This window comes from Engraulis encrasicolus, chromosome 18 (assembly GCF_034702125.1).
Source record: "Engraulis encrasicolus isolate BLACKSEA-1 chromosome 18, IST_EnEncr_1.0, whole genome shotgun sequence".
In the NCBI taxonomy this organism is placed as follows: domain Eukaryota; kingdom Metazoa; phylum Chordata; class Actinopteri; order Clupeiformes; family Engraulidae; genus Engraulis; species Engraulis encrasicolus.
The window spans coordinates 40,512,191-40,537,078 of NC_085874.1; the positions used below are offsets into that span (position 1 = coordinate 40,512,191).

A 24,888-nucleotide genomic window follows, 5' to 3' on the forward strand; every position below is an offset into this window, starting at 1 on the left:
GGAAATGATTTCAAGGCAGCTGGGACCTCAATCACTAAGAAAACTATTGGAAACACTTAATACCACTGCGAATTAAAATCCTGCAGTGCATATATGGTACCCCCGCTTCAGAAGGAACCTGTTCAGGCTCTCCTGAGGTTTGCCAATGAACATCAGACTAGATTGGGATATGATTGGGAGGTGCTGGAATCAGGTTTGTCTGGCCAAGACACAGGACAACTTCACATCGTCAATAAATGGATGGAGGGAGACATGTAAACGTACAATGCTGCATGCCAACCTCTTTCCCACCACCACTTGACTGAAGGTATTTCATGGATTGGCCTCCCAATATGATGATAATCCATAACATACTGCCCAAGCAACGAAGGAGAAGCTCAAGCAGAAGCACATTGAGGTCATGAAGTGGCCTAGACAGTTTCCAAACATCAACCCTATAATAATCCTGTGGAGGGAACAGAAGCTCCCATTTGCCAAGCTACAGTCATACAACTTCAATGATTTCGAGATGATCTGCAAAGAAAAATGGACACAAATCCCTTCTAATATATCCACAAACATTGTCATTAACTGAAAGAAACATCTGACCTCTGTACAAGAAAACAAGGACTTTGCCACCAAGTATTTTGTCTTCTTTGACTAGAGGGGTCAAATACTTATTTTCCTCAATGGAATACAAATCAATTAAAATATATTCTTCAAGTTATTTTCTGGATTTTCTTTTTGATATTCTGTCTCTCCATATCAGAATACATTTTATCATTAATATCATAGACTGATCATGTCTTTATTAGTGGGCAAACCAGCTAAATCAGCAAGGGATCAAATACTTATGCATTATATTCTGTACAGTGAGGAGAATATCATACATCGTCGTGTCCCCGAGAAGTCAAGTCAAGTCAAGTTTAATAATATAACACAGTCACTATTGTCGTGCCCTGGCAAAGACAGAAAAGGCAAGTCAAATTTATTTATAGAACACTATCACCATCGTCATGCCCTTGCAAAGACAGAAAGAGATCAAGTGAAGTCTATCGTGTAACAAATTGCAGACATTTTTGTCGACCATTGGCTAAGTTACCTTCTTGCAGAGGTGGCTGAAAATATTGAGGGTGAGCATGTGGTTGTGGGTCTTGTCCCAGAAGTGGTGTACGTTCACCCTGAAGCCGGTGGGGTTGGTTAGAACCACCGACATTCTCTTCTTATAGCGTTCAGCACTAGACAACGCTGTGAAGGAAAGACAACAGCACAAGTTACTTGGAGATTTAACCCATTGAAGCCTAAGGCACCTGCAGAAAAGGGTGCTGAATGCCTGAGCCCTTTTAATAAAAGCTGCCCTCTGCCTATAAAAACCTAAATATCTCATAAAAATATCTCATACAAATATTTTTTAAAACCCATAGAAATATGCACTAAGTTGTATTTACTGTAAATGCATCCCTCATCATTCATTAGAATGTGTTCATTCATCTCAAACAAACAGAGATTTTTAATGATGTTGTCTCAAATCTCATGAGCCTGAGTGTTGTGTAATGCTGCTCCAGGGCCAATGTTGCGCAACGCAACATCAGGCATCAATGGGTTAACTTTCAATTCGGGACGAATCTTCCTTGAGCTCACCCAGTACTGTGCTTGACTCTATGGCAGGGGTCCCCAAACTTTTTTCTCTGGGGGCCACGTTATCGTTCCTGACTGTGATCAGGGGCTGGGATCAATCATGTGGGCTGTGTACTAGGCCACTGCCTGTTATAGCCATAAGTTATAACACAAAATAGTTCATCATTACAAGTGATTTGCAAAAGAAGTGAGTACTTCACATGTTTATCAATTTGAAATACCACAGGTATTCCTTTCACTTTCTAATAACCATGTAAAAATAGCAAGGAAAGGTAAAATATGGTGATGAGTTTATGAGTGAGTTTATGAGTTTATGAGTGATACAATAGAAATGGTAGGCCTGTTTATATTACAGTGAGATGAGAAACTATCAAGACAACAAACGGATTCACATTAGGTTAGTGAAAATTAAACTGTGGGAAGGTCTGTTTATATATATTTCATCTTTTTTTCTGTGAGGATTGCTTCTTTGGGCCAGTTCAAATGGTGAGGTGCAGAGAGGTGGAGGGCCGGTCAAAGGGGCATGGCGGGCCGCATCCGCCCCCCGGTCCTTAGTTTGGGGACCCCTGCTCTATGGCATGTTTTGTGTGCATGTGTGTGCTAATGTGCTTTATTTTATAAATAAAATAAAATAACTTGCCATCTAGCCCAACATACCAGAACCTTTCTTTTGAATTACTTCGTACTTCACCAATGGTCTGATTACGCTTCTCTGGGGAGGTTTTAATCGTCCTCCAGTCTGCCAGCCAAAAAGCGAACGCACTTGGGCGTATAATAACATACGTCATGAACGTCAACTGTCAGCGATTGGTCGCCACTCATTTCAAACCAGAGCTGAGTTCACTCCTCCAACCCAAACGCTCCAGGTCATTGAGGATCCAGACCAAAAGTGAATTACAAAGTAATGCCCGATATTATTTTAATGTCATGCAGTTTCACAAGTACGTAGCTGTGTCAACAATGATCGATCCGGCGATCCAATCCAATGCGGGGCATGGACGATCCAGAATCGATCCGGAAAGTTCCAGAATCGATCCGGCAATTTTTTTAAGTTTCAATTACTTCCATGGATATTTCGGGAGCAAATGAATGTTAAATTAAATAAAAGCACTTCAAAATATTGCAAGACCGATACAGACTGATACAGAAAACAGCCAATAAATTGTTGCTCAGTATCTGACTACTTGTATTGCCTCATCATCATGACTGATTAAACACTTGCTTTGCTTTCAGTAGAAATGTAATGCATTGCAATGCATTGTAGAATTGAATCGGATCGGATTAGATCGCATAGAATCGAATCGAATCGTGATCGAATCGGATCGTGAGGGCAGTGCCAATCCACACCACTATTCACAAGAAATATGACTTGTTTTGTAAAAAAAAATGTATAAATTACATTTGCAACACAATACCAATACAATCCCTTGGAGGATTTTATAAAATTTGATGTGGCCCCTCAAATGAAAAAGGTTTCCCACCCCTGGGATAGAGAGAAACACAATTTCAATGTCCTTGTATTACCAGTCCGTGCATATGTAGAAACTAACTTGACTTGACATGAGACGTCAACAAATAACTAAACAAATGAAGCTCACTGTCAGACATGAAGGTCTTGAAGGTGAAGTTAAGTGTCTCGTGTACGTTGATGACCACGAGTGCATGGTTTCGCAGCTTGTCTAGCGACTGCAGCTTGTGTCGGCACGGCTGCTCCAGCATCCGGAACCAACTTGTGTCCACGAGCAGCCATGAGTCCGGTGGTATTGTGCTGGGCAGTGGCAGCCAGGAAGGCATGGTGGACCACGCCAATGCAATCCCATTCATAACCTTGATAAAAGAATGACTGTTATGCCTAGGGCTGGGTAAAAAAATGACGTTGAATCATTTAAATTTCACAATAATCGATTCACAGGGCACAAGATTGATTTTTATGGTTCTTTTTCTTTTTGTTTAATTTAGGTCTATAGAAAATACATAGTAGGTATTTGTCAATTAGGAATAGGCCTACAAATTAAAAAAATAACAATCTGTTAACACTGTTAACACACAACTCTGACATTTTTAATGTAAAAATAGGCTACAGCATCTTTTGAGGGAACTCCTGGCACCAAGAGGGGAACGGATTGAATTGATTCAGATTGAATCGAATCACATCGAATTAAATCGTGATTAATCGATTTAAAGCCCTAAGAATCTAAATCGAATCAATCCAGGAACATGGCTGTGATACCCAGCCCTAGTTATGACTAATTATCATGTAAAATGATGACCACCTGTTTTCCTGTGTGTGTATACTTTGAGGGACCCCTCTACTGCTTTTGTATACATTTTAACCATAACAGCTGAGAATGTATTCTTGCTGACGTAAATCTCTACATTATATTCCAAGAAACATACAGCTCCAGGTCAATACTTGGTTAGGACATTCTCTGTCTTCATAATGGCCATGATGCGTTTAACATTGAGGTCAATGGCAGAAGCAGTGCATGGGAGTTATGGAAGCCCAGACGTCCTTGATGCTTTGCTGTCAGCTGTTCTTGTTTGTTGACCTGGTGCCCCACACTTCCCTCTTCAATATACCCGAAGATTTCCATGCCACGTTTTGGTGTTAACTCACCAGTTTAATTCTAACTCAACAGAAATTAAACCCCATTCATTTTCAATGGGGTTTCATTTCTGGTTATTTAGAATTAAACTGGTGAGTTAGCGCCAAAACGTGGCATGGAAATCTACAGGGTATATTGAAGAGTGAAGTGTGGGGTACCAGGTCAACAAACAAGAACAGCTGACAGCAAAGCATCAAGGATATCTGGGCTTCCATAACTCCCATGCACTGTTTTTGCCATTGACTTCAATGTTAAACACATCATGGCCATTATGAAGACAGAGAATGTCCTAACCAAGTATTGACCATTGCATGTTATGTAGAAAGTACCAAATTTCAACTGATTTAATGTGACCCGAATTTTGATGAAGAAAAATGTGATTTTATAACAATATTCTAATAATGCGAATTCCCCAATTCATGTTTTTTTTTAGCTGAAAGGCCAACGTATATAAAAAGAAAAAAAATAATGATTGGAATAGTTAAAAAACTGGGCCATGAATCTACAATCCATGACAGTTTAACATTATTGACGGAATTATGGAAATAAATCAACTTTTTCATGGTATTCTAATAAAAAGGCCTGGAGCTGTATGTGTGTAATTGTACAAGACCAGTGGGGCATCTGTGCTCTTCGAACATCTTCAAGCTTTGGTGAGGCTGGAGGTTTCCCGAGGGGGTTCACTCACTGGTGGTCACCGACGATACTGCAGCTAGTTGGCACTCGCAGGCAAGTGAATGGATGTCAATTGGCCCGTTCAGAATCGACGTCCTAACTCAGTGTTTCCCAAACTAGGGATACGCGATGTCATTGCAAGGGGTACGGGAGGAGATTTGGAATTTAAAAGAAAAAAATGCAGGAAGAAAAAAAAATCAACGAATAGTGAAAGTATAGTGGCAACGTAGGCCTAATACAAAAAAGTAACCTAGCAATCAGTCCCAGCACTTTACTATGCATGTACACAGTTGTAGGTGAGGGAAAAAAAAACTAGTAAATGCGAATGTAGGAAACGCCATTTTTTAATTGCGCGTCTGCTCGTATGGTCATAGGAGGGAAAATGTAGGTCTAGTCTGGCATAACCAACAAGCCTACATTTTTTTTTAAATGTGCTAGGCCTAAATAAATATATAATGAACACTTCATGACAGTCATCTACATTACGCCATGTATAGGGCTCCTACAACAAGACCTGTTTTTTTTTCTAAAGCGGTCCGCCTGCTGGCACGTACCGACCACTTTGTTATTTGACTTGTGCGCGTGCAGAAAGCAACATTTCCCCTCCGAATTGAGATGCGCAAATGTCTTGTCCACAACAAAGGAGTAATTTCCATTCTTCATTGTGAATGCTGCGTGCGTGCCTGGCCGCTATAGTACTCTCTTTCGCGCGAATTGGGCTATGCGGATGGACATGAAGTGCTCCAAGGGGTACGTCATGTGAAAAAGTTTGGGAAGCACTGTCTGAATGCGTGCGCATCGTTGACTCAAACACACCAGTGAGGTTTAAGGGTATTACGAGAGACTCCACTCTTCCGGGTGGTACTGCACTCTAGGGATGCTAACGGAGGAGTGCAGACTTTATTCAGAATGAATGGGCTGTGCTCTCTCGACAGCTGCCCCTAGATGAACTTCAGGCAAGGGTAAAATAGGGAGTGGGGAGGCTGTATGTAAAACTGTCTGTGAACACACACACACGAACAGACAGCGCAGACCCTAAAGAGAGAAGACCTGCCATCCTGAAGCATGTTAATTGATAAAAAATAGAAATCCCAAAAAGTACACTTGTTGAGGCTGTTCTAGAAGCATGAGAAGTTTGCTGTTACAAGACATTAAACTACTGACCGGACTGAGGACATCATCAGGAATGCCCGTGTCTGTGGTACCTAGGGCTGGGCAATATGACGATATATATCGTTATCGTGATATTAAAGTGTATATCGTGACCTTTCTCCTATATCGTTTATATTGTGATAGTAATTTCATCAATTTTATACAATTGAATATCATTTAAGTACATCTCATGTTGTCACAATACAGACTATAAGTTCATGTAACTGTAAAAATAAGAATAAAAAGATTCATTTTAAAGAAAGGTTGTTTTTCGACATGAAAAAATAAAGAGCAAATAAGGAGAATAACTGAAAACGTATGTAATTGTGATATATCGTGATATTTATTGTTATCGTGATGTAAAGTTTTCCGTTTTCTTATTTTAGGAAAACACCTGGCTCGTTTCTATACAAATAAACGGTGCATGGTCGATTCTGCTCCAACGATGCGCACACAGCCAAATTACGTCATATCTGTTTACAAACAGTAAACTGGTCAATGGGGTTTTCACTTGCCCGCATTCGCCCCTAGTGGCCCCCACAAGAGGATATTATTGTCAACAATGGGAAGCTTCTCCTATATTCTAATTTCTCTGAAGTTTCCCCCCTGAACAGAGTAAACTTTTCCCTAAGTAATCTCTATGTCTCTGTGAGTACAGTATGTACATTCTTTAAAAGAGTGGTAAGGATTTTCTAAAATAATTAGGATTTTCTTACAAACCTGAAGGATGAGGAGAGTGGACTGTCCAGGGCTGACTACTGCCATGCTTATGTGCCTGTCCTCAAAGCCTATTGGATGGCCTGTGTAGATGAAAGAGATGAATTGATAAGTAGATAAAGTACAGAGTACTTACAGAGTACAGAGCGATAGATATACAGATAAATTGTCAGACAGATTTGATATGTGACATATTTGAGAAAAAAATGGGTTCAGAGGGACTTAATATGCATAATGACTCAAATGGCTGGAATCTTTTGTGCAAGTAAAATTAATGTTTTTGCACAAACTCTTTTACACTTTGAATCCCATGTCAGGTAAAATGAAGTGTGCTGACACCTAAATGGTAAAAATGTGTTTTTACTGGGGGTTTTTTTGTTTTTGTTTATTTACTTATTTGATTCCGAATCTACAGGTATCTGCACACTGTAATACACTCTAATGTGATTTTAGTTACTCTGAACAGAGCTTGCATGTGAAAAACTCATACAAAGTCACGATTTGGATATTTCATCTGGGCATTTTATCATAACAGCATTTGAGTGTTATTACAGAGAAGTATCAAATCATGCACTTCCTGATCACGTCATGTCAAGTCACGTTGGGTAGCCTCAAAAGAAGTCTTCTTGTCAATGTTTTGGCACTCATGCCCACCAAAAGGACATGGCACTTTTGCTGTCAAGTGTCAAGTTAAGTGTGAGAATGGAAGAATCTCTCTTTCCACAGGATTTTAAAAAATGTATTATATATGCACTGTTTGTCTCTCCGAGTCCAAATTGAGGATTAGTGTATTTTCACACCCCAAGAAGTCGTCCAGTTACTTCCAAGTACACTATTTGAATGAATACAAAACCAACCTGGATCAGTACTAATTTTCACAGCCATATCTTCTGATGGGGTATCTGCTAGTCTCTCCTGACGTGACGTCTTTAAAGGAGAAATCCGGTGTGAAATGGCCTATATTGTGTTAACACGTGATGCTGAACGCTAACTTTTGCCACGTACCTCGCCTCCAAAGGTCCCCTGCATTCCGAAGTCCGAGCGCTTGTCTGAATTTCACAAGCTAGTTGAAATTTGGCTTCTGCTGTGATGGCACGGCACCAAATAAGCCATCATTATAGGGGCATGGAGAACTTTGCTAGTGCACAGTTAGTTTAGAAACAGGGCCGTTTGTAGAGGCTGCGTCACAGCCCGGCACCACAGAAGTTATTTTAGTTCTTTCTTTGGAGGTGCATTAGTTTGCTTTGCTTGTTTCTTCTGTCTTGTTTTTGCCTAGTGTGACCCTATCTGGTAGAGACCACCTAGTCAGGGCTATACCGTATTGGGAGCTGGTTGATTGTCTCTCTAGGTTCCTTGTGTACAAGGCCAGATCTGCACCTGATTGCTGCTCTGTTCAGTGGGGGGGCCATAATGAGGGGACACTTTTCCTTGTGTGTTGTGATAATGATTAAAACGGTGTGGTATTTTGTGGCGATAGTAACAGCTTTAAAGTCTGCAGTATTTCTCCTAGTTTGCATGCCTGCATGTTGCTGGGTTTTCTGTGTCTTTCCCCTCTACCAGGATCTCCTAGGACAGTGGTTCTTAACCTTTTTTTCTTGAAGCACCCCCCGACCTGCGCTCAAGACAAGCTGCGCACCCCCAACCAATACTCTAATACTCACTAAAAATGACTTAAAGGGACACTGTAACTATGCTCAGGGTGTCTACAGGTTTGACCAAGTCAAAATTAAGACATTTTAAGACTTTTCAATACCATTTCCCAAATAAAATTAAGACCAACTCGCGGTGTCTACAGGTTTGACCAAGTCAAAATTAAGACATTTTAAGACTTTTCAATACCAATTTTCCAAATGAAATGAGGACCAACTCGCAAGATCATACACAGGTTCAAATAAAGCACAAAAACCAATTGGTTATTTACATAAATTTAATGTAGCCGTTTGAAAACACAAAACTATGAAACTTTACACTAAATAAAATTCAACAATGCAAACGGTTCTGAATTACACTACATGGCTACAACTTCCGATTTCCGTCGCGAAGTTCATCACATGGCTGACATAATTATTCCTCCCTAAATTAAGCTCCATAAATTTAAGACATTTGGGTTGAACATTTAAGACAAAATAAGACTTTTCAAGGCCTTATTTGGCGAAAATGAAATTTAAGACTTTTTAAGACTTTTTAAGGACCCGCGGCCACCCTGCCAATATGTCCATGTCAACCCAAGTGCATAATGTTTATGACACATGCATAACTGTAACATGACACGGGTGGTGTGAGCATCTGCACTCCTGGACGCATAATGCTGCTCAATGAAACTGTGTTGCCTATTGCCAAATTTGATGTTTTCATGAAAGTTTACCAAGTAATAAACACATATTTTCTAGTATGGTCCAAGTACAGTCATTTTTGCTGCCAAAAATGGCTATTTTTGGAAATTCAAAATGGCGGACCATGGAGAAGATCCCCCTTTTCATGTATTAAAAGTGCAATTTTTCCAGTCATAATGAATACTTAGAATTTGATGTTGGTGGTAAGTATTCATGAAAAAGGTAACATTATTGAATGGGCAGCATGAGTTCTGGAAATAAACAACTAAAAATCTCACACAGTGTCCCTTTAAGTGATCAATTACTTTGCATGATAGCCTGATAATAATGTTTGGTTGCAGAATTTTGGTCACAACTGTTAGTGTACAATAACGACACGAGTTTTAAATGAACTTCAAACTTTATAGAGCCATATTCACATTACAGCCATTCCAATCTTCTCGATGTAAAAGACTACCCCCCAGGGCGCACATGCGCATCAACAGTTAACAAACTCCCCCTTTTTCTTTAAAGAAAAATAAACTCAATTATAGTACTGTTCAAAGAACAAAAAAAGAAAATACTGCCTTTATATTTAGAGTCCATTTAATTGTTGTCTTGTTCTCTTATTCCTTGAGGAGCCATACACCTTCACTGAAGGCCTTTAGGAGGAGGAAAGCTGATGTTCCTTTCTTTGTCAAGCAGTCAGCAAGCTGGTCTTTGGTCGCTGACCACATGATGCGTCGAATGACTCCAGACTGGATGAGCTCTTTGACATTGCTTATTTCAAGCCGCAGTCTCCTCTCTGTGACTGGTTTGGTCGACTTTACAGCATCCAGGAGTGAGTGATTGTCAGTTACACATATTATAGGTATGCCGCTGTGCTTGCAGTCACCTACAGTAAGTTCTGAGTAGAGCGTGGCCAGAAATATTGCATTATCGATGCCATCTGCAAGGGCCAGTGTCTCCCCTGCTAGAGTGCTTCTCACCACTCTTCTTATTCTTTTTGACTGCCAGCATATAGGTGAGAATCTTCCATTCTCTCCCATGAGCATGATGAGATGACCACCCTGAGTGCCACCATCAGGAAGGTTTCCCATTGACGAATCACTGAACACGACAAGCTGCAAGGAACTGTCTTTACCTAGGTGCTGGAATTTCAAGGTCACTTCATCAGATTTGAGTTTCTGGATCAGTTTGTTGACAGAGTGCAGAGTTTGAACAGTAGCAGCTTTCATACTGGATGCTAACATGGATACGTCACACATTGCATCTGGCCTTGTTTGTCTTGCCACCCACAATATTTGGCCAATTTTTGATCTAAGCATGTCAGTTTCTTGATTTGTTAGGGGAGCATCTCGCTCAGCAGCTCTGGCCGGGTCCACTGGAATGGGCTGAAGGTTCTTGATGTACATGCTCTGCTGTACCTGTACTGTGTCATTCAGAGCAGAGAACTCCATTCCAATACTATAGCTGAAGGTGTTATGCTCTTCCCGTCCAACTTGGAAAGCTGCTTTTAACTGTGGTATGATTTTTGTGGTGAACCTTTCAGAACCTCCCCAGATAAAATCATCCACATGACAGCCAAGTACTCCCATGACATTGGAGGAGTCATCTAGCCAGTAGAAGACTGCTGGATCAACTTGTGACACGATTGCTCCCAACTGATGCATTGTGTCCTTTACTTTATTATACCAATAAAGTGAGGCATCTGCTAGTCCGTAGACACACTTTTTCAGTCTCCACAAAACGCCTTGGCTCTGAGCCTCTGGTGGAGGGCGAATGTAGATGTCTCGAGTCAATTCTTTGCCTTGCAAAAAAGCTGCTTTTATATCCATAGAATTTAATTGCCATTTCTTTTGACATATGACAGCCATGATCATTCTTAGTGACTCTGAGGCGCATGTTGGGGAGTCTTTTGGTAGTTCTTGAATATTCATTTCCTCAAAGCCTCTGGCAACTAGTCTAGCTTTAGGTGCAACACCATCAGTGGTTTCTTTCAGTGTACACACCCACCTTGTGGAGATGCATTTCTGTCCTTCATCTTTCACTTCCTCAAAGACATCATTTTTCTTCCAGTTGCATAATTCTGTTTCTTTTGCAGTATCAAAGACATCGTCATCGACCATCAGAGTGTTCTCTGTATTGCTTTCCTCACATAAGTCGGTGTGCGCTGCTGGTACTGTTTGAACATTGTCCATTTCACTCAGATTTACTGAGCCTGAGGAGCCAGCGAGGTCCCCAGATCCACGGAACCGTACATTGTACCAGTTTTTGTGTTTTCCAGTGGACTTCCCTGCACGACCTAGAATCGTTCCGGTTAATGTTTGTCCGCTTTCTCTGTCCGTGTATGTCACTGTTTGTCCAGTTTTTAGTCGCAAATCTCCATGTTTTGTGAGTGTTTCAGTCTGTACTGTGTCAGCATTCGGAATGTTTTCAGGAGCAAGTGGAGTGGCTACAGCATGATTTTCTGATTCAGGCGAGTCATATGTATGGGTCTCTTCTCCACTGTCAGTGTCGTCATCCTCGTAGTTAGGTCCAGAGTCCGGCAGTGTCTGTTTGTCAGTCACCTCTGGCTGAATGTCCATATCTTCTAGCACTGCTTGTCTTTCTCAGTCTGGTGTGATGCACACGAACATATGTGCCCCCATGCCTTACAAAGACTACCACACCATCTTGGCCGATGACCACCCCTGGACCTTTCCACTGTGGACAGTCAGCTCGTTTGTAGTATACTTTGTCCCCTGTTTCGTATCGGTCATCATTGGCTCGCAGCTGTTTGCGAAGGGCTCGTTTGATTCTTTCAGAGCACTCTGCTTCTGTGAATGCTCGGCGTGCTGCATGCAAAGTTGTAATGTGCTGAGCCATCCAGGTATTCATTGTAGGGCTTTCAAGTGCTGGTGGCTTATCGGTTAGAACTGACGGCATGTTGGGATTTTGTCCAAACACCAGTTGGTATGGACTGTAGCCATGCACATTGTGCAATGAGTTCTTTGCCATCAAGGCCCAGTCTAGAGCCATTGGCCAGCTGCATTCATTTTCCTTTTTCACTTTCAACAGGATGTCGGTCAGGGTGTGGTTATGCCTTTCCAAAAGGCCATTGCTCCATGGGCTATATGCTGCAGTGGTTTTTAATTCAATGTTGAATTTTTCAGCCATATCCCTCATTTCCTCATTGTTAAATTCACCACCGTTGTCACTAAACAGTCGATGTGGTGGCCCATGCACACTTATCCAGCAGTGGATGAGATGCTTCACGATGTCTTTGGGTTTCTTGTTTGTCACAATGCTCCCTGCACTGAAACGTGTGAAGTGATCAATGACATGGAGATACCACAGCCCTGGTTCCAACTCATGCAAGTCCACAGCCACCGTCTCGTTGTAGGTTGAGGCCATGGGTAAGCCCACTGCAGGCTTTGGCTTTGGCTTGCTGTATCGTATGCATGTGTCACATTTGCTTACAATGTCATTGAGAATTTCAAGGCAGTCATCATCATGGTTGCCTGCACAGTCCAGCAATTTTTTCAGCTTTTCCACTGAGGCATGTCCAAATTGTTTGTGTAGTTTTAACAGCACCTTCTGTTTTTCCTGTTTTGTCATATTTTCAGTTACAGTGAGAACTTCCTCGTCATTCTGGATGTCATTTTCTGCTGGATTATTGTTTGCTTTTATGTTAACACAATAGTGATCTGATGAGGTCAGCTGAAGTTTAACTGGCTGCTTAAACATTGTGGCTTTATCATTCTCAATGTCCAGGACGGCACCTGCTCTTTTCAGTGATGTTTTGCTTAAAAGCAAGGGAATGTCAACTGGCACGACTTCTGTTTCTATATGGCATTTGGTCTGACCAATCACAGCTGGAATTGTCACACGCTTTGTGGAATGAACAAGTCTACCATCTCCAAATCGGAATGCTTTAGCACTGGTTTGGGTCTCAAGCTCGTTCTGGTTCAGTCCATCAACATAGTTGTCAAGCCATTTTTCTCCACATACCGTTCTGGTGCAGGCAGTGTCAATGACAGCTGATCCTAAAGCCTCCACCATGAATATCTCTGTTTCAGACAATGTTTCCTTTGACAACAAAGTTATGTGACACTCATCAGTATTTTCTGTGTGGCTCTCAACATTTTCTGTTAATTTTGCCTGTTCGTTTTTGTGAGGACAGTCCTTTGCCCAGTGATAAGTACTCTGACAGATAGCACAACGTGACCGTCTTCCATATTTGTCTAATGGGTTTGACCCAGGTGGCACCGTAATTTGACTTGGAGAGCTTGACTTGTCTTTCTTTCCAGTAAATCTTGTGTAGTACGCACAGTCAGGATCACTTGATGCACTAGCACCATGTGGCGGTGAATTATCGCCAAACATTCTTTTCGAGGCTGATTTCATGCCACTGAATGTTACGTCGGAGCATGCGGTAAGCGCCAGTTGTTTGTCTTTAACTGTAAGTCCAGAGGTGTCAAGTAATTTAAATGCGAGAACAGCATCGGGTAGTTTCATTTTCAACTTACTCATTTTGTTGTATACTCTTTCGAATTCAACGATGTAATCCATCATGCTTATGTTGCTATCCCTTTTGATGTTGTCGAACTCCGTGTAGGCATCGTATTGGCGGTCTTTTTCCTCTTTCAAATACACCATATCCAGTTTCTGCAGAAGCGTTGTTATTCCATTATCTTTGTTCAAATCGTCCGCGGATATTTCCAGTGCTATTGTCCTCACCCTTCCAGTAAGAGACAATGCTACCGCTAGCGCCTGTTTCTTCTGATCCAACTCGGTAACTAGCTTCCAGATCTTTATTTCGTTCTTCCAACTTTCATAATCCGATTTGCTTTCATCAAACGGAGGCGGCACTTTGTAGCTGTGTGCCGACATCCTCTGCTACCAATGTTAGTGTACAATAACGACACGAGTTTTAAATGAACTTCAAACTTTATAGAGCCATATTCACATTACAGCCATTCCAATCTTCTCGATGTAAACGACTACCCCCCCGGGACGCACATGCGCATTAACAGTTAACAACAACCTCAACACAAACAAAATTCCGTGCACACCCCCTGAAATCTCTGGCGCACCCCCAGGGGGTACCTGCACCCCAGGTTAAGATCCCCTGTCCTAGGAGAAGGGCAGTGGGTGCCGTGCCGACACAACATTACCAGTCTCAGCCTGTTCCCTCTATAGTTGTTATTACCTCTGCCAAGGAGGTAATGTTTTCGGTCGCTTTGGTCTGTCTGTGTCTGTCTGTCTGTCTGTTTGTTTGTTTGTCTGTTTGTCAGCAGCATAACTCAAAAACTAATCAAAGGATTTGAACGAAAGTTTGTGGAGTTGTTGATAATGACCCAAGGAACAAGTGATTCAATTCTGGTAGTGATCCGAATCAGGAACCGGAACCAGAACTTTTTAGATCCGTCCCAGCATCTCTATAAGAGGGCCTGTCTGTCCGTCCGTCCGTCTGTCGTCCGTCTGAAACGCATTCCTTTAAAAAGGCGGCAGAGTTGCCATTTTGGACCGGAGTGAATGCGTGCAAGCCAAAACGTATGTTACCAAACCGGCAAGGCTTAAGCCGGGCATACACTGTGCGATATTTTCACTCGTGGGTCTTAAGCTTCTGCTCACACTGCACGATGGAATTTCACTGTTTAAAAGTTCACAACTCACGACTCACGTCCTCACACTACACGAGCCGACAGTAGGATGCGAGCGAAATGCTTCCACCGTACGACGCGACAGGCATGTTTCCCCGGTCTGCAGAGGAGGGAACATGCGCACCTGAGGTGGAGATGAGGTCGCGCTCAACAGCGAATCGCACGGCCCTATTCATTTGTGCATGTGAAGTGTCAAATCGGGTCGTAGCACTGCTTTAACTGTGCGATTTACGCACGAGCCACGACCAGAATTTCAAACCGTTTTGATTTTCTTGCGACCCTGCGATTGCACGATCGTGAGGCGAAATCGCTTGTCGTTACCCCAGGTACACTGCACGATGCGAGACTCACGATTGACCTGCGATTGAGCAAGAAATCGGTCCGACTCTCAAAAAGTCGTGCGAGTGCCAAATCGGGGCAAAAGTCGCACAGTGTAAGCCCAGCTTAAGCTGATTGCATTGTGAGACAACTGAGGGGGGCATTCAATTTTCGGCATTGTTTTGCGTTTGGACAATGGAGGCAATGGAGGCAACTTTATTTTGGTTGCGGAAATGAACGATTTAGAAGTCGGCAGGCAGTTTTTGACACAGATGTTTGTGCTCGGATAGAGGGGGATTTGCATTGCATAACGCTCCACGACATGGAACCGTAATTAGTTGACAGGCGACCGCAGCGCATACATCTCTTCCTCTAAACGTGGACCTGTAACATTTGGTTAGCTTTTCTCCTTTCATAACATTCATATTTTCCTTTGTGCTTGGATAGAAGGGCGTTTGCATTGCATAACGCTCCACGACATGGAACTGTAATTAGTTGACAGACGACCCGCAGCGCAGCTCTTCCTCTAAACGTGGACCTAACATTAGGTTAGCTTTTTCTTTCTTTCATAACATTCACATTTTCCTCTGCTTTTCTCCAGTCCACAAACTCGGGTTCAGACGTCTGTGTGTAGCCTATGAGCCACCCTTTTAATATTCCCAGTGAGTTTACTTCTGCCTTTTCAGTGAGTAGGCTTAAGCTGGGCTTACACTGTGCGACTTTTGCCCCGATTTTGCCCCGATTTGGCACTCGCACGACTTTTTGAGAGTCGGGCCGATTTCTTGCTCAATCGCAGGTCAATCGAGAGTCTTGCATCGTGCAGTGTACATGGGGTAACGACAAGCGATTTCGCCTCACGATCGTGCAATCGCAGGGTCGCAAGAAAATCAAAACGGTTTGAAATTCTGGTCGTGGCTCGTGCGTAAATTGCACAGTTAAAGCAGTGCTACGACCCGATTTGACACTTCACATGCACAAATTAATGGGGCCGTGCGATTCGCTGTTGAGCGCGACCTCATCTCCACTTCAGGTGCGCATGTTCCCTCCTCTGCAGACTAGGGAAACATGCCTGTCTCGTCGTGCGGTGGAAGCATTTCGCTCGCATCCGACTGTCGGCTCGTGTAGTGTGAGGACGTGAGTCGTGAGTTGTGAAATTTTAAACAGTGAAATTCCATCGTGCAGTGTGAGCAGAAGCTTAAGACCCACGAGTGAAAATATCTCACAGTGTATGCCCGGCTTTAGTCAGTGTGCCCTAGGGCTGTCCACAACCAAGGATTTTGTTGGTCGACCAAAGGACTGAATTTTTTTTTTACACATCCCATTTTGACCCAGATAGCCCTACTAGGCCTAATGAATATTCAAAGTTCGAATTCACATAGCTTTAGCCTGTAAAACACAAATAAAAAACGAATTAAAATTAATATTCTGTGATGGAAATAAACTGCGTAGGCTATGGTAGAGATGCCGCTCGCTGCCTGAAAGAAGTAGCCCAACTTGAGGGCAGAATCAATATCCCCGCGTTGACTGTCATACCTTTTCATCTATTTCGACATTTGTTGCAGCATTCCTGTATAGATGTTCACCAGTCACGTGCACAGCATTTCAGAAGGGCAGGCTCAAGATTTTTGTCAAAAGGGCAGTTTAGGCGGGGGTGGGTGGGTACAGTACGATCTATTTTTTCAGCATGCACTTCTTCCTGCATCTTGAAAAGGCACCCCATTGTTGTTTTGACATTGGAATGCCATAGAAATACATATTTCGCACTCTCCATCAAGAAACGTAAACGCAATACACGAGGAGCCAGGACACCGTCTAAAGCACAAATTGTAAAAGAAAAAAAAACGGAATTACATCTCAGCCCATCTAGTGTAGCTACACATCCATCTTTGGGAGATGTCATTTTCCCCAAAAATGTCAATATATTAACACTAGAACTACCACGGAGGGGTCAATTGACCTTTTTACCTAAAAGCCCCACAAGAGGGTCATTTGACCCTTTGGACCCCCTGCGGACACTCCTTTTGTTGTGGAAATGTGTCTCAAGCTGTCACTTGAGACACACAGAGTGTTTTTGCGTGTGTGTGTGTGTGTGTGTGTGTGTGTGTGTGTGTGTGTGTGTGTGCGTGTGTGGATCATTTCCAATGCCTGTTGAGTGCTGTATTTCTGCATCTTCGTTCCTCGGAGAGGAGCTTCTTTCACCACAAAATTCTTGAGGGAAATGAAGCAGTAGTCCACATGCACTGGTATTTATCCATTTAACAATTGCCAGGTTGCATTGACATGAGTCGTTATGGTCACATGGCATGGGAGATTCACACGTTACAGTTTTTCTCGATTGGTTAATTTCTCGAAACTGAGATGACATTCTCAAAACAACACGGACAAATCCCCAAACCAACTTGCAATTTCCCAAAACAGAATGGCATTTGTCATTGCTTTCATCAGATATCAAATGCTTTGTACGTGTCTCAAATTTTTAGTACATCTCTGCAAATGGATATGTACAAATACCCTTCAGTTGACACATTCAGCATACATTTAGCACATTTTCCAAATAAATTGACCTTGCTTATCTAAACGAATTAGACAATTCTCAGTCTAATGGTTGCCCTCTCCAAAACACGTCAGCATTATTTCATTGTGTAAGTCATCATATGCAAAGTGGTCTACGCAATTCCCAAAACAGTCAAGGACATCATATTTTAAGAATTTCATTACATAGTAAATTCATGATAGTGTTCAACAGGTCAGATGGTATTGTAACTTTACTAGTTAGTAGAAAATAATTTTACAACCGTGTATACTACAGTTTCCTCTGTTATTTGGCTAATTTCTTAACATTTTTTCAAACGACATTCTGTTTTGAACAATTGCTATTTGCTTTGGCATTTGTCCATGTTATTTTGAGAATGTTATCTCTGTTTTGAGAAATGAGCCAAACCCATGAGAAACCTGTGATATATGGGCATTACTGTCTGTATATGAATTTACAGTAAAGAAAGTTAACTTACTGATAAATGTCCTTGGTAAATTATCTGTGTTGTCAAACTTCAATGGTTTCACTCACTTTTTCATTTTTATACATAGTCGAAATCTGTTAGCTGAACGTAGATAAAACATCTAACCATTTTGACTGGCAGTGCTTACACAATCAATCATGCGGGTCCTAGACCACCAAGCTGCGTGAGCAAGCGGTCTCACGTGCAGGATGACTCGAGTTGGTGGGATTACAGGGTTGAAGTAGGCGTATGGCTCCAAACAGTAGCTCTAGCCTAGACTATTTCAAAACGTGTTTTTATTTTCCCAAAAGTAAAAATTCTTGTGGACACCGATGAACAATTTAACAAACCGCTGCATTTTTAGGGTGGCGCGCTCCAGTTTGACAGCTGATGCCGGTTGGAAGAAAATAGGCTACATTTCACTTCGAGATTCCGAAGTTGAGCAGCCGCCTCAAAGCTCTGTCCAAAGTTAGTAGGGTTGTTTGTGCGCATCTCTCTGTGCCTTGCGATGCACTGACACATCACCAAATGTTGAAGTCGACTATGATAGCGAGCGAAACAGCTGGAGGGGCGCCCTGCGTTGGGCACGGTGACTGCGATTTCCTCGGGTTACTGTTGTTCCTGGAACGACATCGCAAAGTTGGCCCTATTCTAGGTCTGATTCCAAAAATTAACGGGCATGCCACACTGCATGAAAAGAGGAATTTGTGGATGAGTTTTGCACCTTAAATTGCCTCATACCTCAAGCCACAGCATTTGCGGCTCCCCCATGCCCCCCTCCCATCCCCTTCTCAGAAGAGCCTTTAATATGTAAATGCCAGTGATCAGGTCGGGAGCTGCCCCAGTCAATTTCAAGTGGGGTGGGGTGGGGTGAGGTCAGGTGGGTGGGAGGGAGTTATGGGTCGGCAGGCCTGTTTCTAGGATTTTGGGGTCCCTAGGCAACGGGATTGTTGGGGGCCCTAGGGCATTTTTTGGGCTTTTACTAAAATGTGTGTGTGTGTGTGTGTGTGTGTGTGTGTGTGTGTGTGTGTGTGTGTGTGTGTGTGTGTGTGTGTGTGTGTGTGTGTTACATACTGACGAGACTATAGAATCTACAGCGCACATCATGAATGCCTGTATTGCTTTTAAAGGCCTGTACACCGCCCGTCACAACCGCATTGTGGACATTACTGCAACAGAACTGCGCAAACTACATGGACCAACACATGTACACACAGACAGAAAAATCAACCCAAACTGGTTTTCCCATTTGACCACCAATGATGTTCTGGACAATGTTCTTAAAGACTGCCCTAACACCCCTGACATTGTTCTTGTGGACGAGACTCTAAAAACCATCACAGTTGTGGAAATAGGATGCTGCTTTGATGCATATATGGACCTGTGCTTTGCTGAAAAATGTGTTAAGTATCAACCAGTAATTCATGCATTGACAGTAAGTGGCTACAAAACATCCATGGTGGTACTTATCTATGGTAGCCTTGGACATGTTCATAAATTGTGTGTCAGAGGTTTGCAAATAGCTGGACTAAATAAGAAGAAAGCAAAACAGATAGCCAAGTATTGTTCAATATCTGCAGTTATAGGCAGTCTGCATATTTGGAGGAGGAGATGCCACTTGTATCCCTGAATAGGCTTCAGGCCAGTATGACTTTTGCATTTATGTAGAAGACACATTATTGCTACTTTAATATTGTTTGGGGCGCTGTATTGTTTCTCAATAATTATTGGTCCTCCCAAATAAAATAATCAAACTGTGTGTGTGTGTGTGTGTGTGTGTGTGTGTGTGTGTGTGTGTGTGTCTGTGTCTGTGTCTGTGTGTATGTTTTTTTCACGCTGCCCAGTGGTGTTTTTCAGAATCACTAACCATTAAACCAGGGGTAGGGAACCTATGTCTCGAGGGCCCTTGAGGCTGTTTTATCCGGCCCCTGATATCATTATAATGTTTTGCAACTTCACATTAAATAGGCCTATGACATATTTTGCAGGCCTAAGGAATCTTAGAAATTACATTTCCAATGCAATTAAGTTATATTCAGGGGACCTAGAAAAGGTGGGGACTGTTTTAAAGGTGTCTACCTTTAAATATGTCTATATGTCTATATAGGCCTAAAGGTGTCTATATAGGCCTACATTTTATGGGGAAATCCTGATTTGTGTTCATAGTACGGCCCCCGGAGGATTTTATGACCATGGTAGGAATTTGAAGTGGCCCCTCGAATTAAAAAGGTTCCCCACCCCTGCATTAAACCTTTCTACTAGCCAGAGCTTTGCTGTCAGTACATTTTATTATGATACTATAAGCTCAGAAATTAAGTTGATCAAACAATTTGATCTGTGCTATAAACATTTAAATGAACCTACAGAATAGGCAATCAAAATAGAATCATCTGAATGATCTTTCTTGGACATACATTTTGAAGTGACCCTTCGAATTAAAAAAGGTTCATCAACTGCTTTTGAGGAAAAACATCAATGTGCTTGGCCACTCTGGTTTTTAAATGGTATTCTGAACTAAAGCAAGGATTGTTCAAGTTAGTTGAAAATAGACCGTCTCTGGTTAAATTAGTTCTACACCAAGCCTTTAGGTGGCAGTAAAACTAATTGGCACAATGCGAATTCCACACACAAGCCACAAAGAAGCCATCTACCGCGGTCAACAACACTTCCTGATTGAACAGAATCACGCGCTGTCTGTGTGGTTTCACTGTTACAAGTTTCTTGGCGATATGGGGGGAAAGTTCCTCACATACCAACGGAAAATGGGCTTCACATACATGTAAGTACATTTTACTCAACTGTGGTTTAAAGTTTCAGTACTCAAGAGCGACTGAATAGCTCCTCTGAACACAGATCCGCCATTGCTAAGTTGTAGCACAGCCGCTTTACATAGCTGGTAGCTCAAGTCCCCTCAATGTGACTAGGCCTACACTAGTTGCTGCTGTACGCTAGTAAATTCTGATGACTTGCGAGCATCGTAATGACAAAATGCTGTGGTGAATGTGTTAAGTATACTTGTTGATGGTAAATTGTTTGACATTGCTCGTTCTCAGTTGCCTTTCCCCTGCCTAAAGATAGACAAAGGCTACCGTTAGCATGCTATTGCGTTAGCTCATCAACTAGATGCTGGACACTGCTCATGTTTCACGTCTGCCCGGCATTTCGCTGATGAGCTAACGCTAAAACGCCTTGCCAATGTATTTTACAGCGGCAAAAATGCATCTAGGCGACGTTGGCAAGACTGGTGTGCCGTCTGGGTATGTTGGTTTTCCATTCCCTGATTGTCGCTCCCAACGCAGGACGCTCCCCGGTCGGCTCGCTCCCACTAGCCAGACTATCGATCCCACCGCCATATAACGGAGTTAGTTATCTTTTTGATGTTAGTTTTTTGTTTCTAACCTTAACCCTAACCCTAACCCTAAACCTAAACCTAACCCTAAATTGCTTGTATGTGGCAGTGTATGATGATACGTGAAATATAATCGGTGGGACTACACGTCCGGGAGTGATAGAAACACCTGGGACTACACGTCCGGGAGCGATCTCAGTTGGGAGTGTCCTTGGTTTTCAGTGCTGGGCAGTAGCGAAGCGACTAGTTTAATTACATTCTCTAGTAGCTTGGTCGTAGCGTCACTACCATGTATCGAGTAGCTAACGTCCCTGTAGTTAAGCTATTTTTCCTCAAGTAGCGACGTAGTCTACAAAAGCTACAATTTGTCCCCCATCGATTTTACTCAATGATTTTTGTTTTACTTTCCCTATCCTAAAACCTAGGCAGTCACACAGGGCAACAGTAGGCAACCTGTCCTTAAAAAGTATGGGTCCTCAAAACAGCACTTGTTGCAGAAATAAGTGTAGATGGCCTCTTCAAGAAATTGAAATTATGTATGATCACTTTTTCTTATTGTTTCACGTGGAGGTCTACTGACACTGTCTAAATAATGTAGGCTAGTTTATGTTCTTGTATTATATTAGGACCCAAGGTTAATGGGTTATTCTATTTGCCATGTTTTCACAGGCTGCTGTCTCATAATATGGCGAAGACGAGTCACCTGAAGGCCTAACTCGCCATAGAAGACTGAAAGAATGTAAGATTAACTTCTTTGTGACCAATATGACTTGCTCATTGATACATTTGCTATGTCAATATGAGATGCATGGCGAATTATTTAATTTATTTGTCTCGCTTCTAGGAGCTGTAGAAACAACAGGGTGTTCTTTTTCAGGGTATTCCTTTTTATAGAACTGGACAGGTCATTTATTCGTTCCCCTTGTTTTTTGAAGTGTCCTGCAGGATGCTGTGTCCTGCAATCCTGTGTGCTGTGCTACAGACGCGTGTGGAGGTCAACCCAAAATGGGCACAGTCTCACCACAGAAGAGTGAAAGAGGGTAAGCTTAACCTATAGCCTACGTCAGGGTCGGGGAACGTTTCTCATTCGAAGGGCCACTTCAAATTCATCCGAGGGGCCGTAAAAGTCCTCCAAGGGCCGTACTATGAACACAAACCAGGATTTTCCCTTTCACTTTAGGCCTATATTGAAGGCAGCCACATTTAAACAAACACACCACCTTCTTCAGGTTCCCTGAATATAACTTAATTGTTTTGCAAATGTATTTTCTAAGATTCCTTTACAAAATATGTATATTTCATGTGAAGCTGAATCGCATTAAAATTATATCGGGGGGCCAGATAAAAATGCCTCAAGGGTCGCAAACGGCCCTAGAGACATAGGTTCCCCACCCCTGGCCTACATTGTCAATATGACTTGTGCTACTTTATAGATAAGTTGTCAATGCTGTGCATTGCTATGCTTTGATTCATTTTCTTACATCCTACAGATCCTGGCAGGGAGACGGTAGTGTCCTGCAGAATGGTGATGGGCCAATCTTACAAGAGACCACAGAAAACTGATATAGTGTAAGATTATCCCTGTTGGGCTCAATAGGTCTTGCTTATTGACATATTTGCTATGTCAATATGAGGTGCATGGTGAAGTATTTATTTATTTATCTATTTGTCTCGCTTCTAGGAACTATAGAAACAACAGAGTGCCTGCTGCAGTATGGCGAGGACACCCTGAGCAGAGACCTCCAATAGACCCAGGTCCAGTGTCTTGGCAGGGTGAAATGGCACTGATATGGGTATGTACTGATGTCAGTTAAAATGAATGAATGAATTAATTCTCATATCTGAATAATGTGCACACTGGATTTACCACACACACACACACACACCCTAGGCCTAGATGATTTGGACCCAAGGTTACTTTTACCACAGCTCTGGCACATCAATTTTCATTTGTTTAATAACTGGGCAGGTCATTTATTCATTCCCCTTGTTTTTTTTTGTTTTCATTTGTTTGTTTTTTGTAGTGTCCTGCAGGATGCTGTGTCCTGCAATCCTGTGTGCTGTGCTACAGACGCGTCTGGAAGCCAACCTGAAATAAGCACAGTCTCTCCACAGAGGAGTGAAAGAGGGTAAGCGTAACCTATAGCCTACGTCAGTGGTGGGGAACCTTTCTCATTCGAAGGGCCAATTCAAATTCATCCGAGGGGCCGTAAAAGTCCTCCAAGGGCCGTACTATGAACACAAACCAGGATTTTCCCCTTCACTTTAGACCTATATTGAAGGCAGCCACATTTAAACAAACACCACCTTCTTCAGCTTCCCTGAATATAACTTAATTGTATTGCAAATGTATTTTCTAAGGTTCCTTTACAAAATGTCATTTTATGTGAAGCTGAATAACATAAAAATGATATCGGGGACCAGATAAAACGGCCTCAAGGGTCGCAAACGGCCCTCAAGACATAGTTCCCCACCCCTGGCCTACATTGGCAATATGACGTGTGCTACTTTATAGATAAGTTGTCAATGCTGTGCATTGCTATGTTTTGATTTATTTTCTTACATCCTACATATCCTGGCAGGGAGACATAGTGCATGAGACTATAGAAGACAAAAATAGTGTAAGATTATCCCTGTTGGGCTCAATATGACTTGCTTATTGATATATTTGCTATGTCAATATGAGGTGCATGGTGAAGTATTAATTTATTTGTTGTTTCTACAAGCTCCCAGAAGTGAGACTGAGTGCCTGTTGCAGTATGACGAGGACACAGTGACCAGAGACCTTCAGTAGACCCTTCTGGCATGATTGGCGGCTGAAGAACATGAAATCAACAGCAATGTTTATAATGTTGTACATACCTGTATAGTCTGTATTAAAAGGCAGTACCTGTACTATTTTTTCCTCTTACTTTCATATTTACCACGTATTTACTATGAATTGACAACTTTTACTCAAATCCATTTTTGTATGTGCCCTGACTAAAACTATCCTTAAACCTAACCTGTCAGAGGTGTAACAACAACCTGCTCTTAGCAGTGTGGCAGCAGTCTACTTGGATGCAGCGGGGAACATAGAACCCTTTTTTGAAAACGCATTGTATGTTTCTGAGTTTTATTAATTGTGCCCTTCCCAAACATCATGCATAGGCTAGGCGTATCTATGACACGCTGATTTGAACCCACTATCGCGGGTGTCTAATACGCATTTTCAAGTTAAGTCGTGCTCCACAACGCCCTGTGACAGGTTCGGTTTAGGGATGGTTTTGGTTTAGGCACAATTTAGGCAGAAATTCGCCTAATCTCGCTGTTCTTGGCAAAAGTAAAGCAGCAGAAACATTACTTCACTGACAGGTTAGGTTTAGGGGTGGTTTTGGTTAGGGCACAGCAAAGCATATTTGCGTTTAGTAACAAATGCACTGTGACAAAACAAAATCGCCGACACGGCGGGGAAAACTGCGCAAACCTCGTCACGTGTCAAAAGTGCATGAAAGC

General features: G+C 42.3%; 1 protein-coding gene and 1 long non-coding RNA gene across 2 annotated transcripts in view; one reads left to right on the forward strand and one right to left on the reverse strand.

Annotated features, from left to right (window-relative positions):
- Window positions 1–24,888, reverse strand: part of LOC134469396 (cation channel sperm-associated auxiliary subunit beta-like) — a 108,000-nt gene that overhangs the window by 25,330 nt on the left and 57,782 nt on the right. Inside the window, exons 20-22 of the mRNA XM_063223624.1 lie at window positions 6,771–6,850; window positions 3,216–3,444; window positions 1,082–1,227 (exon numbers count right to left, since the gene is read on the reverse strand). Coding sequence (XP_063079694.1) covers window positions 1,082–1,227; window positions 3,216–3,444; window positions 6,771–6,850 — 455 coding nt within the window. The remainder of the gene's footprint in view (window positions 1–1,081; window positions 1,228–3,215; window positions 3,445–6,770; window positions 6,851–24,888) is intronic.
- LOC134469399 (uncharacterized) lies at window positions 19,899–24,288 on the forward strand. Its single transcript, XR_010038979.1, has 7 exons — window positions 19,899–20,823; window positions 22,063–22,132; window positions 22,329–22,433; window positions 22,884–22,962; window positions 23,075–23,186; window positions 23,418–23,522; window positions 24,120–24,288. It is a non-coding gene; the product is annotated as an uncharacterized LOC134469399 (long non-coding RNA).